Source organism: Schistocerca serialis, chromosome 3 (genome assembly GCF_023864345.2).
Source record: "Schistocerca serialis cubense isolate TAMUIC-IGC-003099 chromosome 3, iqSchSeri2.2, whole genome shotgun sequence".
Lineage (NCBI taxonomy): Eukaryota > Metazoa > Arthropoda > Insecta > Orthoptera > Acrididae > Schistocerca > Schistocerca serialis.
The window spans coordinates 570,536,468-570,551,045 of NC_064640.1; the positions used below are offsets into that span (position 1 = coordinate 570,536,468).

At 41.6% G+C, this 14,578-nt stretch overlaps 1 protein-coding gene across 1 annotated transcript in view; it reads right to left on the reverse strand.

The window, feature by feature from the left end:
• The window catches only part of LOC126470462 (microtubule-associated protein futsch-like), a 525,429-nt gene that overhangs the window by 66,127 nt on the left and 444,724 nt on the right, over nucleotides 1-14,578 (reverse strand). The window contains exons 38-39 of the mRNA XM_050098320.1: nucleotides 12,011-12,073; nucleotides 2,764-2,826 (exon numbers count right to left, since the gene is read on the reverse strand). Of these exons, the coding sequence (XP_049954277.1) occupies nucleotides 2,764-2,826; nucleotides 12,011-12,073 (126 nt within the window). The remainder of the gene's footprint in view (nucleotides 1-2,763; nucleotides 2,827-12,010; nucleotides 12,074-14,578) is intronic.

The window sequence follows — 14,578 nt, forward strand, 5'->3', positions numbered from 1 at the left end:
TACACAATGCAGGAACACCATGAGCTAGGTATATTTTTCACTATTCACATGGGAGAGAACCAAGGACTCTCTGAAGGTTTAGCGATAAAATGTTGCAGTACCTTCGCAATTCCAGCTGCATTATTCATCATTCAGGCAGCAACACACTATATGACTGCTGGCTAATTGAAGGATGAGTCTCAGTCTTAAAATGGTGTTTTACCATAATGTCTGTCTGTATACCACTCTGGATTTGAAAGCATTCGAAAACTAACACAAAATGATTATCCCTCTCTGACACTGTTCTTTCCTCAGGAGAGATCCCATAGGTAATTCGACGGTAGCTTCCTCCCCTGCATTGTCCAGAGTGGTAGAACAGTATGACTCTTTTTGTCAACAACACTCAGCTGTCCACCTGGGACACCTTCAGCTGCTCCTGTTAGGGATGAGTTGTGGCAGCTCATCACAGTTAGTGAGACTAAGTTCTCGTTGAACACCTGCAGTACTTATGATCGTCACCATCATGTAGATTCCTTTTTTGGACCTGAGTACCTTTTTGCAATTGGCTAAGGCTTCACAGTAAAAGTGAGTATCTAGCCTGGTGACTGGAACTCTTGTTGTTGATCATTGTGGGATAAAAATGCTTCAACAACACACACCCACATCAATGTTTATTATGTACTTGTTGGAATAGCTTCATGATGCCTGCAAGAAGTACCATCCAAGAATGATATTATGACTACATTCTGTTGACACAACAAATGTGAAGGACTGTGTTCCGTCAGTGATAGTTATTCTTGCAAAACATGTTTCTCTTAGCTGGGCATATTTCCCATTTACAAGTATCAACACAATTGCATTCATATCACAGAATACAACTTCTTCAGCTGGCAATGAGAAGCACTCAACATTACAGAGAAACAAACCTCTGAGTTGCCTAGCTCCTAGATAGGTTGGCCATCGATGATGACTTCCATCACATTTCCTGACATCTTAGTGACTGTTATCCATGGTGGGTTCCCTCTTATGGTGGATTCACCTCCACAGATGCTCGTTTCAATTAGTTTTCCTGATTTCAGTGACTAGGTGAGTGTCTGGTACCACTCTACCACAATGGGGAGTGGCTAAGGAATGTTGCGGAACCATCTCACCCAATATATTTGTCCCACTGTTCACTATCATCACCTACAGTTTAATTATGTGAATAGGTTGGGTTGTCATGTGATGGTTATGGCTTAAGTTTAAGTTGGCCAAGTGAATTCTTACTGACATGTTTGACTGGTGGCACAAATTGGTACTAGAAATTGATAAACGTCTGCTTTAAAATACTCTACATTGGCCTCACATGGGGTCAGGGTACATGGCTGCTACCTCTTTTGTACTTAGTTTCACAGTTCTGGTTGTCATAAAATGCTGAATCCACTCTCTCACTACCGAGTATACATGAGAGGCAAGATCGTGGGGGTCTTCCACAGCTGCAACAGTTACCACATTCGCGAGTCAAGACATAACTCATTCGTCTGACTTTTTTTCTCTGCATTCCCTCAATTCTCTAGCACCACTTCATGAATTATTCTGTTGTTATCACATACTTTATCACAAGAACAGCACACTTTCTGCAAAGTGTGAGGTTTTGTCAGCTTCTTTTATATTCAGATTTACAATGTGGCACAAGGCCATAATATTCTGTATGTAAGACTGTTGTTTCTGCACACCAGTGTCACCAGCTTTGCAATTGTTCTCCCACTAGGCAGAGGTGATGGTAATTGCCACCAACTGTTTTCTTCAGTTTGGCATGGCTTTTATCCCAACTATCATATTCCTCCTCATTCTTCTTGGGACACAGGTGGGCTGAGCCACCCAACTATAGTACACATTTGTCAAGCTCATCGTGTCATCCTACATGCTGTATTTGCAGACTTAGTGAGCCCCTTCAACCATTTAGACATGCCCTGACCAGAAATCCAGAAAACATTGTTGGATGCCTGACTTCCTGTTCTTTTGGAATCGATTGGTTTCCTGAATATATAGACCATGGGAATGATGTACTGCGACATCTCCGCCAAACAATGTCACACTGCCCAAATACAAAAGTTGCATCTTCAGTAAAATGTAACACCTAGCACTGGCAGCATTTTTATTGTATACTTCAATGTACAGAAAGAACAGAAGTGAACGTTTTCATAGAAACTTCAAATATTCCACAATATGCAAACATTACTAACTTAAGAAATTTCAAGAACCTTCCAGAAATGATAAATAATGAATGAGGATTAACTACTGGCGATCAGTTTGAATTGACAACTCAGAGCATGCAAACCAGTGCTCCTAACCTCTACACAACACCACATGCCGTATAACTTGAAGCACAATAAAGAGTTGATATTTTAAATGTTTGACGAAAGTGTCACAGCGACTGATACTGAATTAACTTCTATTCTTGATATTCATATAAATGAACACCATGGTCTAGGATTGACGTCTATGAATACTGCTGAAAATTTCCTGGGTCTTACGTTTGATACAAGTCACTGCTTAAATTATGTATCAAAAATCAGCAGCAAATGCTGCTGAAGAACTCCAGTGTAAGAGTCACCATTATTCTGTGAACAACCTTGTTTAGAAAGGACGGTACGGTGGATGTATGTTCAGGATACCCCTTTCCACTTTGTGTCGCAAAGTGCCACATCAGTGGCATGTGCAGAATGTATATGTAATGCAGATGTAGAAATAACAATTAGTTAACAGTTTCTGAACTACTGAATTGACAATTGCATTACTTACAGCACTACTGTCTTCATTTGAAAGTTGAGGGCTATCCGGTAGTCTTGTCACAAGAACTGACTCCTGTAATCAGAGTAGTAGAGGGGGTATTTCAGACAAGTAGTGAAGGAAGTACTCACAATACTGCATAAAAGTAACAATTTTGAGATAATAAATTACCTTTTCAGGTAAGAGTAATACATAATTAAAACAAAACAAAAAAGGTTAAAATTACAGAAAGATAAATAGATGGGCCAAAGATAAGACCCACGGCTGTTATTTTCTGCATCAACTTTCTCTGTCATCGGCAGCAACACTTGTCCCCCCCGAAGGGAAGTACTCGACAGCCTTAACAATCTTTCTAACTACTGAACATAATCCACATGTGATGGTGAGATGTTCACACCACTCATGCACATAAAATTGCTTATGTTCACGACAGAAATATGAAAGATAAAAACACTGTAATGGCACAATAACTTCAGAGACAAACTTCAAGCCACTAGGATCCCTAAAGGTTCTCTCTTCTTTCATCTCAATATATGAGTGTAATGTGTAAATTTACAAGCATAAACTATATTCACAGTACACTAAGGTGCCTGACATGTCATTGCCTAGTGTATTTAAAAACTGGCTACAGGCAATTGAAGGAAGGCAGGCCTGTATTTAACATCCTATCAATAACATTTTCATTAGAAACACAGCACAAACATGCTTACAAAAATACAAGGATGAAAATAACTAAGATATCTTTGAAATTTGCTTCTACCACTTTCAACTTAATTATGTAAAATTCATTTTTAAGAACTCTTTCTTTTATTTGCATTGCTGCATTAATAATTTATTATTTAACTCTAAACCTGGTAGCAGTAAATACACAAAAATTTTTTTATCTTACACATCATTTGAATTTTTTAAAATAAACTCTCAAGATTTCCTGCCTGAAGCATTCTCTCGGCTGTACAAACAAAGGCTGCTAATGATTACACTGCCACTTTCAAGCCAGAGGTGACATAACACTATTTACCTAACTTCATACAAATAATGTGCAGACTGCGTTCTGCAGGATTTGTTGGTTAGTAGTGTTGGTGTCATAGCTTGCTGTTAGGCACTGGCACTGGAATGTCAACAGGGTTGAAACATAATCATCAGTGTGCTTTACAGTTGCAGACAGTCAACATGGGTCTGCACAATGTCAACAGGTATTACTCAAAAGCCGTTCTACCGAAACAGTGGCGATACTGCTGCTGCTGTTTATGAGAATTGATCCAGTGAAGGAATACGGAGATGTTTGCTTTCCACAATGGGGTTCAAGAACACAATTCAAAAGCTCGAATTAACCGGTGATTTGGGAGTTACTACTGCGAGAAGCTGATGGACAATTGCATCACAAATTGTTCAAGAAGTTAGTGTTGAAATCACTGAGAATGCTGGATGAAATGTTCAATCTTCAAGCAGTGCACAATTAGTGTCATGACAGCTGCATATTCCATGGTCTACCATTTGAAAAGTGCTGCAGACAACTGTGAAATCAATTTATGTAGGTACCTGGCTACAGGAGCAAGATATTTATACAGAAGCATCATTGTTTGGAAAATATGCTGTATAATTTTATTTACTCCACCCATTTCAGTTCTTTCAATCATCATCAACTGGATGAAAAAATTATAACGTCTGTTGGTTTAGATATGTATATTTCTCATAGAACACACTTACATACACCGTATGTAGCATTGGTAAAACAGAAAATGCAACATAATCAGATTCTGACAAACTCTTAAAAACTTATAGAAACTACATATGTAATCCTGATAGTTAACAGTCAGGAATGCATGTGGAATTTATATAAGTGTAGTGTAAGTGTATAATTTATATAAGTGTAGGTCTTTTTGTGGCCTTATTTTCACTGTCAGCCCAGTGACCCATGAAGACTTCCCACCTCCTGCAGCTATGGGCCATATTCCTTTCACGTTTCACATACACGATCCAATTCTGGCCCACCTCCCAGCATGCCAACGCCAATGCCTTGTCTCTGCTCCCCTCTGGCCAGGATTCGGCATTCGATTCGTTGGACCTCCTAATTATTCAGGTTGACGACGATATACAGGATGTGTTAACTGCATTCCCAGTCACAGCCCAGTCACAGCTGATATGGTGGCCGCAGCGACGACCGCAGATCCGCTCCTCCAACTGGTGCACTGCTATGTTCACCGCGGCTGTCCGATGCTTACTCCGCCTCGTGCCCAGGCTGACCTCCGATTCTTCTTCTCCATCTGCCATGAACTTGTGGCCATCAACTGGGTGCTTCTCCATGTGGAAAATAACGCCACTCCATGAGTCATCGTACCAACTTCCCTGCGGTCCTGGACTACCCACGTCTTACATCAAGGTCACTGGGGTATTGCCCAGACAAAAACGCTCACATGTCGTCATGTCTTCTGAGCAGACATGACAGCAGACGTGGAGCACATGGTTCGGGGTTGTCAGCAGTGTACCCAGGCACATCCCACCCGCGCGGATCCCTCCAGTCCTGGCCGACTGCTTCCCTTGCATGGGAAAGCATCCATGTGGATTTTGCGGGACCCTTTCTTGGCGCTTAGTGGTTTCTCATCGCAGATGCCTACTCCAACTTCCCTTTCATTATCCGCCGCTCCACTAACACCACAGAGAATACTATCATGGCCCTGTCAAAAATATTTTCCACTGAAAGCCTTTCCGTCACCTTGGTATCAGACAACGGCCCGCAATTTCACAGTCACGAGTATGCCAAATTCTGTCACGATAATGGTATCCACCATGTCTTTACCCCTCCTTTCCATCCTCAATCCGATGGAGAGGCAGAGCGCCTTGTTCGCACTTTTAAAACTCAAATGAAGAAGTACCTACAGGGCGACGCCGGTGGGTGACAAGAGTCCAGCCGAACTGCTCCATGGTCGCCAGCCTGAGACCCGACTACATCTCCTCCTGCCACAGGTTGGACCTCGCACCCTGCCAGGTGCTTCACGGTATGCCTCCAGCTCCAAGGTGTGGGCTTGCGGTTTTGGACCCCGGACCAGCTGGCTTCTGGGGGTCATTATTTGGCCCCATGGTTGACAACTGTTCGGCATATGCCTAGCTGACAAGGTGGTCTTGCGGCACCGCAACCAAATGTGTCCTTGTTTCCTCAAGCAGCCGCATCCCCAAACACGGGCTCCTGTCTCTCTCCCATTGCCGGTCCCTTCCTTGGGGCCTATGTTGATGCCCTCTCCTCAGTTGGTGGATGATCGTCCCAGAGATAGCCAGCAGGCACCGGCTGCTAGCCCCGGGCCACCGCAGACTCTCCACCCGGGACAGCTCCAGGACCTTCCCCTGAACCTACTTCCTGGCACCTCTTCGGCGCCGCCTCGGTTTGACGACGCGGACGTCCCCATGCTGCTTGCCCAGCCCGTCGCCACCTCACAACCACCACCGCTGTGGCATTCCAGCCACCTCGCGTGGAAGGAGGCGCCCTTCTCTCCGGCAGCCAGGTTCCACCGCCTCCTTCAGGAGGGCTTAGCTGCAGATCAGCCTACGGCACAGGGATATACTGATACTCTTTCCCCTGCGGTCACCTGTGCCGCATCAGCTTTTCCAAGGGGGCAGGGGTGTTACAGCGGAGCAAAGGTAGCCCCTGAGGGCCGGCAACCCATATTACACCACAGAGGATGACATTGTCTATGTCCAAGGCATACCAAAAGCACCATGGTAAACACGGGCTATTTACATACAAGATAATGGAAACAGACATTACGAGCACTACTTCCTGCAGGGGGTGCTCGAGTTACCGCCTGCAGGAAGTATCACTACGCCAAAACCTGGAGACAGCTATTTAGGGGCTAGAACCAGCACCAAAGTTCAGTTCACTCCGGATGCCGACCTCGTGTACTTCAACTGTGGAATATTATGTCTTCGTCTCTGAATTGGACTATTACTAGAGTGTGTGTGTTTACCACAAACCTTTGTGGAAAACTAGAAGTGAACTTACGTTTGCCTCAATTAGGAGACTTTTACTGGCATCCTTATTGACACCTTTTGTTGGTTGTTCAGTTATCAACCTTGTGGACTTACATCAACAAAAGTTGTGTTTGTGAAAAATACCGAATTGCCAGTCACAACAAAAGGCACTCAGCATCCTTATGTTTGCATCTGATTCTGTACACCACTGGGACACCATATTCCTGAAGCCTCAGCATACATACAGCCAGTCAACATGGCTGATTCATCATGCTCGTCTTCTAGAAAAGAGAATCTTGGTTCATCACCGGCATGAGTAATTTGCAAATAAATAAAAATGCACTTGTTCACTGCCCCAACAATTTCAGGGCAATGTTTTGGTTTGAGAGTACTTCATCTGACACTTGGAGGAGAGTACTCTGGAAGCATAAGCTATCTCCATTTCAGCACCTACCTGTAGATGTAGTAGAAATTCACCTAACCCCTAACTGTTAGTGTGGGTATGAAGTTGTGGATCAGCATTCTTGTCAAAAAGTGCTATGACTGAAGATGACATTCATGCCTCCTTAGGGACAGGAAAGATCTCATTGTGCCTCATTCTAGGAAAATTTAGCATCTCCCAACAGCAGTTCATGCAATGGGCATACCTTGTTCCAGAAGTCCTTTCCAAATCACTGGTAGGATCACCACATTCTGAAGGAACTTCTCACACCACAGTCATGCTGAGAAGATGGAAAATCTGTGCTTGCTTTTATTTTCTTTGGAACAGGATGGGCTCCATTGCCATTAAATAAATGGCCCAATATTATTATTATTTTTTAGGTAACAAACAGGAAATCTTTCAGATTCATGGAGGACTTCAGTGTGAACACACTTAAGCACAGTTCTCTGGATGTTCTTCAAATGTCTTCCAAAAATGACAATATCATCCAGACAGCACAAATATGTTGTCCGTATAAGGTTTTGAAGAAGGTACTCCATTATATATTCAAACATGGCTGGTGCATTATATAGTGCAAACTGCATAACTTTGAACCCATTGAGACTGTCAGGAGTTTGATGGAAATCTTTCTCAAGTCAGCCTGACCAACCTCCATTTCCCAATAGCCTGACTATATGTCCTTAGTGAAGAAACAGTTTGCTCCTTACTAGAAAACTGGATTCCCATCAACAACTGGCAAATGGAGAAATACACTATGTGATCAAAAGTATCCGGACACCCCCAAAAACATATGTGTTCATATTACGTGCATTGTGCTGCCACCTACTGCCAGGTACTCCATATCAGTAACCTCAGTAGTCGTTAGACATCATGAGAGAGCAGAGTGGCGCACTCCGCAGAATTCATGGACTTCGAACATGGTAGGGTGATTGAGTGTCACTTGTGCGATACATCTGTACACGAGATTTCCACACTCCTAAACATCCCTAGGTCCACTGTTTCTGATGGGATAGTGAAGCGGAAACGTGAAGGGACATGTACAACACAAAAATGTACAAGCCAAACCTCACCATTGGGCTGACAGAGATCGCCGACAGTTGAAGAGGGTCGAGTACTATGACAGTTAGGCGGGAGGTGAGAAAACATGGATTTCATGGTAGAGCAGCTGCTCATAAGCCACACATGATGCCGGTAAATGCCAAACATTGCCTCGTTTGGTGTAAGGAGCGTAAACATTGGATGATTTAAGAGTGGAATAACATTGTGTGAAGTGACAAATTGCACAATGTGGTGATCCGATGGTAGCGTGTGGGTTTGGCGAATGCCCAGTGAACATCACCTGCCAATGTGTGTAGTGTCAACATTAAAATCGGAGGTGGTGGTGTTATGGTGTGGTCATGTTTCTTATGGAGGGGGCTTGCATCCCTTGTTGTTTCTCATGGCACTATCACAGCACAGGCCTACATTGGTCTTTTAAGTACCTTCTTGCTTCCCACTGTTGAAGAGCAATTCAGGGATGGCGATTGCAACTTTCAGCATGATCGATCACCAATTCATAATACACAACCTGTGGCAGAGTGGTTACACGACAATAACATGCCTGTAATGGATTGGCCTGCACACAGTCTGACCTGAATCCTATAAAACACCTTTGGGATGTTTTGGAATGCCAACTTCATGCCAGGCCTCACTGACCGACATCGATACCTCTCCTCAGTGCAGTACTCTGTGAAGAATGGGTTGCCATTCTCCAAGAAACCTTCCAGCACCTGACAGAACGTACGCCTCGAGTGGAAGCTGTAATCAAGGCTAAGGGTGGGCCAACACCTAATTGAATTCCACAATTACCAATGGAGGGCACCAGGAACTTGTAAGTCATTTTCAGCCAGGTGTTCAGATACTTTTGATCACATAGTGTGTATTTCTTGTTTATATAGTTCAGTTCTTAGTTGTCAATTCACAAATGTCATACACCATGTGTGTTTCTCACTATAACCATAGGAGAGAACCAAGGACACACTGAGTGTGTAATGATGACATCTTGCACCACTTTCTCCACTCCACCTGGGTTATTCATCATTCATCCGGCAACAATCTATATGAGTGCTGGCTAATTGAAGGATGATCCGCAGTGGATTCAACACTACACAGAAACACTCCTCTGAATTGGCTAGCTCATAGACAGGCTGGCCGTCGATGAAGATGGCAATGAGATTTTGTGATATCTTAGTGACTGTCATCTGTGGAGGATCTTTATCTGTGGCAGATTCACTTCCATAGATAGGCGATTCACATACTTTTTTTCAAATTCAGTGGCTAGGAGAGTGGCTGGTACCTCTGACGAAGACAGGACATGGCAACACCATTTTGGAGAACAACTTCACACAGGGTATGACAATGGCCTTCATCCCATAGTGGACTATAATCACCTACAACCTGCTGGCATGAAGAGAACTGTTGTAATGGTTGACATCTGATGGTGTAACAATTGCCAAACACTTGCCTTCTTCCCCTGCAACAGTATACACTGTGTCCAGGCAGACTACAGTGGATAAAAATGTCTTGTTTCCTCTGCTCTCCAAATGTCTGTTGCTCAGCGGTGCGTTATCCTTGGCAGAAGGAATGGTTGCACCTGCTTTGGTCAGGTGCTGGGTTGTCATGTGATGCCTCCAGTATTAGTTCAAGTTGACAAAATCAATTCATGCTGACACGTTTCACTGGTGCCAGAGACTGGTGCTGAAGACTGATAAACTACTTCTTTAACACACTGTGTGTGTGTGTGTGTGTGTGTGTGTGTGTGTGTGTGTGTGTGTGTGTGTGCGCGCGCGCGCATTTGAAGCGGTTCAACAATGCAGTCATCAGCACCCATATGCTGACTATGTGAGCCAATGGGGCTTCTCCCTTGTGCTCTTGTTCACATGAACACACACAATTTCTCTGAACGGGGCAATGGAGCAAGTGAGGCAAGGCAGACCATTACAAACAATGACATCTGATCTGGACAGCCACTAGATGAAAGTCCAGAAAAGAAGATTGGTGGGTCATAACAACAGTAACGGCAGGAGCCAGTCATTCTCAAACATAATGAAAGCGGTTACCTATGGGCTGAGGTAGAAGTGAAGACAAAACACAAAATCGTAATACACATGACACGTTCAACTCATTATCACCTAAATTTGAGGACAGGTATGTTACATTTTACATAATGTATCACTTGCTGGAATGCGGTCAGTGTACATGGCCACTGCCTCTTGTGTTCTTAGTCTGACATTCTGGCTGTCATGATATGTTTAATCTCTTCTTGGTCGACCTGTCATATAAGACAGGCAAGATCGTATTGGTCTTCCACAACCACAATGGGTACCACATTCAGGATTCACATCATGTCTCATTCCTCTGACTCTTTTCTATTGCCTTCCCTCAATTCTCTGGTGCCACTTAATGAATTATTCTGCTGTTGTGACATCATTTACCACAAGAGCTGAACACATTTCATAAAGTATGTATTTTGTAAGCTCTCTTGTATTCCGGTTTAAGAAGTGGCATTAGGGTCAAACCTCCACTAGGCAAATCTGCTAGTAATTTCGACCAAATGTTTTCTTCAATTCAGCATGGAATTTATCCCAGCTATGAAGCTTCTCTTTGTTGTTCTCAGAACACTGGTGGGCTGATCACTCAAGTAAAAGTACACATTTGCCCAACTTATTGTGTCATCCCACATGTAGTACTTGCTAACTTGGTGAGCCCCTTCAAACAATTTGTCAGGCACAGACCGAAAGTTGCAGGAAACATTGATGGATGCCCGACTTCCAGCTGTTTTGGAATCCATTGGTTTCCTGAATATACAGACCATGGGAATTATGTATTGCTTATATTCCAGTAATGTACATGTTTTGAAGTACTCAACATCTCCACCACACAGTGCCATATCATAACCACAATTAAGTCCAAATCAAAAAGTTTCATCGTCAGTGACATACGACACCTAACACTAAAATAATTTTAATTGTAGACAACAATGTACAGAGAGAACAGAACTGAACTCTTCGATAAAAAATTTCAAATATCCCACAACATGCAAAGATTACAAACTTAATAAATGTCAAGTACCTTCCAGATATGATAAATAATAAAATAAGCATTAACTATTGGTGGTCAGTCTGAACACAAAACCCAGAGTATGCAAGACAGTGCCACTAACCTCTGCACAACATTCCATGCTGTATAGCTTGAAGTAAAATAATGAGTTAATATTTTAAAAGTTAGAAGAAAGGGTCACACAGAAAAATACTGAATTAACTTCTATTCTTGATATTCAAATAAATGATCACCATGGACTAGGGGTGGCACCCATGACTACTGCTGAAATTGACCTGGGTCTTATGTTTAATCCAAGCCGCTGCTTAAATTATGAATTAAAATCTACAGCAATGGCACCTGAAGTGCTCCAGTGTAAGGGCCACCATCATTAGCATTATAAGGAAGGACAGATATCCATTTGCACTTTGTGTCAGAGAGTGCCGTATCATTGACATTTGAGTATGTACATACATAGATATGTATTCAAGCATGTTCAAATGGTTCAAATGGCTCTGAGCACTATGAGACTCAACTGCTGAGGTCATTAGTCCCCTAGAACTTAGAACTAGTTAAACCTAACTAACCTAAGGACATCACAAACATCCATGCCCGAGGCAGGATTCGAACCTGCGACCGTAGCGGTCTTGCGGTTCCAGACTGCAGCGCCTTAACCGCACGGCCACTTCGGCCGGCATTCAAGCATGTAATGCAGATGCAGAAATAACTATCAGTTAACAGTATCTGAACTACTGATTCGACAATTGCAATACTTACAGCACTACTGTCTTCCTTTGAAGGTTGAGGGCTATCCGGTACTCTTGTCTCAAGAACTGACTCCTGTAATCAGAGTAATTACCTTTTCTGGTAAGTGTTATACATAATTAAAACAAAACAAAAAATGTTAAAATTATAGACACATAAATAGCCTGGCCAAATAGTTAAAACCTACAGGTGTTATTCTCTGAAACAACTTTCTCTACCATCAGTAGCAAGAATTATGTCCCCTGAAGGGAAGTACTCGACAGCCTTAACAATCTTTCTAACTACTGAACATAATCCACATATGGTGGTGAGATGTTCACACCACTCATGCACATAAAATTGCTTATGTTCACGACAGAAATATGAAAGATAAAATCACTATAATGGCACAATTACTCCACAGACAAACTTTAAGCCACTCGGATACCTAAAGGTTCTCTCTTCTTTCATCTCAATATATGAGCGTAATGTGTAAATTTACAAGTATAAACTATATTCACAGTACACTAAGGTGCCTGACATGTCATTGCCTAGTGTATTTAAAAATTGGCTACAGACAATTGAAGGAAGGAAGGCCTGTATTTAATATCCTATCAATAACATCTTCATCAGAAACACAGGACTAACACGGTAACAAAAACACAAAGACCTAAATAACAAAATTTGTGTCTAGTACTTTCTACCCAATTATGTAAAATTCATTTTAAGAAATCTTTCTTTTAATTGCCTAGTTGCATTAATATTGTATTATTTAACTCTAAACTTGGTAGTAGTAAATTTTCACAAAAAAATTAATCTTACACATCACTTGAATTTTTTAAATAAACTCCCAAGATTTCCTGCCTGAAGCATTCTCTTGACTGTACAAACACAAGGTGCTAATAACTACACTTTAAATTTCAAACCAGTGTAGACATAACACTGTTTACCATATGGGTACCCAACTTTATAAGACTGATGTGCCGACTGTGTGCTGCAGGATTTGCATGGTTAGTAGTGTTGGTGTCATAACTTGCTGTTAGGCACTGGCACTGGAATGTCAACAGGGTTGGAACATAATCATCAGTGTGCTTTATAGTTGCAGTCAGTCAACATGGTTCTGAACAATGCCAGCAGGGCTTTCTCAGAAGCCATTCTACCAAAACAGTGGCTATACTGCTGCTGCTGTTCATGTGTATTGATCCAGTGAAGGAATACAGAGATGTTTGCTTTCCACACTGGAGTTCAAGAACATGAATCAAAAGCTAGAATTAATTGGTGATTTGGGAGTTACTCCTCAGAGAAGCTGATGGACAACTGCACCACAAATCGTTCAAGGAGTTAGTGTTGAAATCACTGAAAATGCTGGATGAATTGTGCAGTCTTCAAGCACTGCAGAAGCTGTGTCATGACAGCTGAAGATTCCATGGTCTACCATTTGAAAAGTGCTGCAGACAATTGGAAAATCAATTTATGTTGGTAACTGGCTATAGCAGGAAAATATTTCACAGAAGCATGTTTATCTGGAAAATATGCTGTATAATTTTATTTATTCCATCAATTTCAGTTGTGTCAAGCATCATCAACTGTATGAAAAAATTATATGATCTGTTGGTTTAGAAATGTATATTTCTCATAGAACACACTTACATATATCACATGTATCAAAGCAGAAAATGCTACACAATGAGATTGAGACAAAATCTTAAAAACTTATAGAAACTATATATGTAATCCTAATAGTTAATAGTCAGGAATGCATGTGTAATTTATATAAGCTTTTTACAAGTGTGTCAACATCTGATTATAATGCATTTTAAATTAGCCAATGCTACAGTTAGTATGTGAGTTAGTATGTGGGTATGAAAGTGTCTTCTATGAGAAATACACTTTTCTAAACCAACAGATATAATCATTTTCTCCTCCTGTTGATCTTGGGTGAACAACCATAAGTGGCTCAATAAATATAATTTATACACCTCAATGGCAAACAATACACTTTTCTATAAACTGTGAAACAGAATCTCTAGTAGAGTTCCAGGCTGTCTGTGGATGCAGATGGTTGTCATCAGTGAGCAGTGTTTCTAACGTGAAACGTTAATATGGAACGCAATTAATGAATGTTATTTTCTCATGTGGGAATTAAAATGTGTTTCAACGGTTTGCTCATTATTTGTTTCCTGCATGTCCTTAATTATAACCACCCTGAGAACATCCATCACGACAAACCATTTTCATTTGAACTTATTCTACTGACTTCCAATCTTTTAAATAAGACATGTTCTTCTAGGCTTTTCCTTTATTCCCCTCATTGCCATACATTAATAAATTCAGCAGTGGCACATTGTCAATTCGTAACCACAATTAAGTTGAAATATGATTGCAGCATTGTCAATGAAGAACATCACTTTGCACTGTAAGCAAGTTTATTACGGACACCCATGTACAGATAGGATAGAAATAAAATCATCAATCAGAAATGCTGCTATTTACAAAACTGTTGAATATTTCAGAATATGCAAACATAAGAAATGTTGGGAACTAGAATTAATAAATAGTAAATTCAAGTAATTGCTGGTGGTCAGGTTCAGCCTCGCAGTC